The sequence below is a fragment of the Henckelia pumila genome, chromosome 4 (assembly GCF_033568475.1).
Source record: "Henckelia pumila isolate YLH828 chromosome 4, ASM3356847v2, whole genome shotgun sequence".
NCBI classification, from domain to species: Eukaryota; Viridiplantae; Streptophyta; class Magnoliopsida; order Lamiales; family Gesneriaceae; genus Henckelia; species Henckelia pumila.
Window position 1 is genome coordinate 204,119,435 of NC_133123.1, and position 3,886 is coordinate 204,123,320.

Here is a 3,886-nt window from a genome sequence, read left to right on the forward strand (position 1 = left end):
TCTTTATTAAATTCTGAAAATACTTCGGAGCATCCGAAGTTGTCTTCGGGTCGTCCGAACCTGGACAGATTTGAACTTTTGAATTTTTATTCCCAATTTTTTGATTATCGGTTCTTGCTTCCAATATTGTCTATACTCAAAAATATTATTACCTGCAAATTTCTCACTTTAAACTGTTAGTAACAATTAATCGAGTTTTGTAATCATCAAAACAATTTAATTATGAGAATTTTTAATGCATTAAAAACATTAATCTCATTACACGAGATTTGTATGCGTTTAAGGCGTAACATAAACTATCCATGTCAGGGTGGAGCTTTCTTCTTGAGTTACTGTCATCTTTACTAAGAAAATCAGCCATAATTTGTGCTTTAATCGCTAGACGCGGGCGATATTAAATTCCATATTGGCTCAATTTGACAGCCCACTTAACCATTCTTCCTGATGCTTCAGGACTCGAGATAATTTGTTTGAGAGGATGATTGGTGAGTACAATTATTGGATGAGACTGAAAGTAAGGACGTAGTTTTCTTGCTGCAATTACCAAAGCCAGTGCCAATTTCTTGATATTTGTATATCTTAATTCAGCTCCGTGTAAAGTTTGACTTATATAGTACACTGGTTTGTGCTCACGTCCTACTTCAGAGACCAATACTGCACTTACCGCCTCCGCAGATATTGCTAGATAAATTAGCAGGGTGTCACCCTCCTTTGGTTTTACTAACAACGGCGGAGAGGTCATATGTCTTTTCAACTCGTCAAATGCTTGATGACACTCTTCTGTCCATCGAAAACCTTTTCCACTCCTCAACAGTTTGAAGAATGGTAACCCCTTGTCTGCAGATCTTGAAATAAACCGGTTGAGGGCGGCCAAACGTCCTGTTAATTCCTGGATGCCTTTCACACTTTTTGGAGGATTCATGTTCAAAATTGCTTTAATTTTTTCAGGGTTGGCTTCTATTCCTCGTTCTGACACCATGTAACCAAGGAATTTGCCTCCTCATACGCCAAAAGTGCATTTGTCCAGATTGAGCTTCATCCTGTATTTTCTGAGTATACTGAAGCATTCCCCAAGATCTTTCAAGTGATTAGATGCTTGGGTACTTTTGACGAGCATGTCTTCTATATAAACTTCCATGTTATGTCCGATCAAGCGTTCGAATATGGTATTTATCAGACGTTGATAGGTAGCTCCAGCATTCTTCAGCCCAAACGGCATAACATCATAGCAATAAATCCCCCTATCGGTGATGAAACTTGCTTTTTCTTGGTCTTCTGGTGCTAGACCAATCTGATTGTATCCTTGATACGCATCAAGAAAAGTGAGCAGCTCGCATCCTACTGTCGAATCGACTAACAAGTCTATTCGAGGGAGTGGAAACGGATATTTGGGGCATGCTTTATTGAGATCAGTGAAATCTATACACAAACGCCATTTTCCTCCAGGTTTTGGTACTAAGACAACATTTGCAGCCAATCTGGGTATGTAACTGGCCTGATGTATCTTGCTGCTAAGAGTTTTTCCACTTCAGCGACTATATGCCGATTTTTCTCTAGGCCAAATGCTCTTTTCTTTTGCTTCACCAGTCTCATTTTCGGATCAACATGAAGGTGATGGAGCACATATTCATGAGGTATTCCGGGCAGAGGCTCGTCACCCCAAGCAAACACGTCCAAATTGCGACCAAGAAAATTTTTCAGCTTCTCTTCCAATTCAGGAGGTAATTCGGTCCCAATTTTCAGTATCTTCTTGGGATCCCTTGGAATGATTTCTATGTGTTTTAGTGTTTCGGTTGCTGTTATTCTTTCTTTGCTCTCAGCTTCCTCATCCACCAAATGTATTCCGTTTTCACGTAAAATTTTTCCAGGTTTCAGTGCTCTTTCGTCACTAGAAATTTGTATTTACGATTTCCTGATGAAACCCGTAATGTCACCGCATGACATTCTCTAGCTAGACGATGGTCACCAATGGCTTCTCCTACTCCTCCTGGAGTCGGAAACTTCAGCTTCATATGATATGTCGATCCGATGGCTTGGAATATATTGAGACTTGGTCGTCCCAATATCACATTGTACGCAGATGAAGCCTTTACTACAAGGAATTTCATCATCTTAGTAGACCGTTTGGGTTAAGAACCCAAGGAAAGAGGAAGCGTTACTTCTCCCAAAGTTTCAACTATTTCTCCGGAAAATCCGACTAGTGGAGTGTTGACTGGAGTTAACTGTGCATGACTAATACCCAACTTCACGAATGCATCATGAAAAATTATGTCGGCCGAACTTCCTGAATCTACTAGAATTTTCTTTACCCAAAAATTGGAGATTGTGGCTGAGATGATTAAAGCATCATTATGTGTACCCCGAGGGTTCTCCAGATCTTTTTCACTGAATGATAATCCATCTTGGATGTTTTCAATTTCATATATCGACAAGGATGTGGGGCTAGAAAAATTGTTGGTTCCTTTTGCTGCCCAGAGAAGGGCTTTTCTTGCATTATTTGAGTCGCCACAAGCAGTTCCCCCAGTGATTACAGCGATTACCCCTCCCAAGGGCAAATTTTCATCAGCTCGTTCATGTTGTTTCCCAGTTTCATCATGGCACTTTTGATAGTCATGTTTTGGTTGTTCATCCCGACGCCTGTCATCTAGCTTTTCACCGCGGGATTTGTCCACAAAATTCCCCAAATGTCCACGTTCTTTATGAGTTTTTCAATTTTTGCTCTCAAACTAAAGCAATCTTCTGTAGTATGACCTTTATCTTTATGAAAATGGCAGTACTTGTCCGAATGCTGGCGCTTTGGGTTATTTTGCATTGGGCGAGGGGGACGCAACAATCCTTGTTTTTCAGCCACTACCAGTATATCGGTCAGTCGTGCATTGAAGGGTGTATTCTGGAGGCGGAGGCTCTGTGTTGTTCGCTTCTTGTCTCGCTTTCTAATATCTGATTTATCTTCTTCTCTCTTTATTTTATGCAAGTAGTGTGGCTCTACAGATTCTTCAACTCGTATGTATTTCTCAGCTCTTTCCAATAATTCCTCTAAGTTTTTGGGCGGTCTTCCCGCTATTGATTCCTTGAACTTCCGATGGCGCAAGTTTTGTTGCATTATTCCAGCTAACAAATCATGGTTCACGTGTAAGACTTCGTGCATCGCATGAGTAAATCGCCGAACATAGTCCCTCAAACATTCTCCTTCTTTTTGAATGACAGTGAACAAATATGCTACTGTTTTTGGGTATTTCTTATTAATTGAGAATTGGTGGATGAAGCAGTCAGTAAGTTGCTCCAAATTGGCAATAGATCCAGAGGGTAACTTATTTAACCATGTGAGTTCTCTTCTTGATAATGTTGTTCGAAAAATTTTACAATATGCAGCATCTGTGATATCATACAAATCCGCTTTCGCGTATAATTTCTCAATATGGTATTGGGGTTCACTCGTTCCATTGAACTCAGGTAAGCTGGGGATTTTGACTCCCTTTGGTAATGCTTCAGATAATATGTCATCAGTGAAGGGGCTTCGACGTGACGGCAAAATTGCGGACATATTCTCTCAAGTTACATGTGTGCGTGATCCATCCTTCCGAGTTAGATTAGTGATCTTGTTTTCTCCAGAGGTGTCATGAACTGTGTGAACACTTGCTTCACCGTCTTTCTGAGTAGTATTTTTCTTGGTCCCCCCTTGATCTTTATCATTCACTTTAGACTTATCTTTATTTAGGTCTTCGCTATTAGGGTCAAGAGATGACGAGCCTTCAATCTGAACCTTTTTCTTGGTGCTTTTGCGCTTACGGGTTTTTAGGTACTGAGCAACTGCATCTTTTGCTGCGAGTGCTGCTGTGTTTTCCATTAGCGCAGTCAAGTCTTCAAGGGTGATAGTAATACTCGG

At 40.6% G+C, this 3,886-nt stretch overlaps 1 protein-coding gene across 1 annotated transcript; it reads right to left on the minus strand.

Annotated features, from left to right (window-relative positions):
- Positions 1-2,129: 2,129 nt before the first annotated feature.
- Positions 2,130-3,544, minus strand: LOC140862641 (uncharacterized). Its single transcript, XM_073265674.1, has 2 exons — positions 2,752-3,544; positions 2,130-2,695 (listed from the first exon to the last, which is right to left on the minus strand). Exons 1-2 carry the CDS (start codon positions 3,542-3,544, stop codon positions 2,130-2,132), a joined length of 1,359 nt encoding a protein of 452 aa, XP_073121775.1.
- Positions 3,545-3,886: the final 342 nt, after the last annotated feature.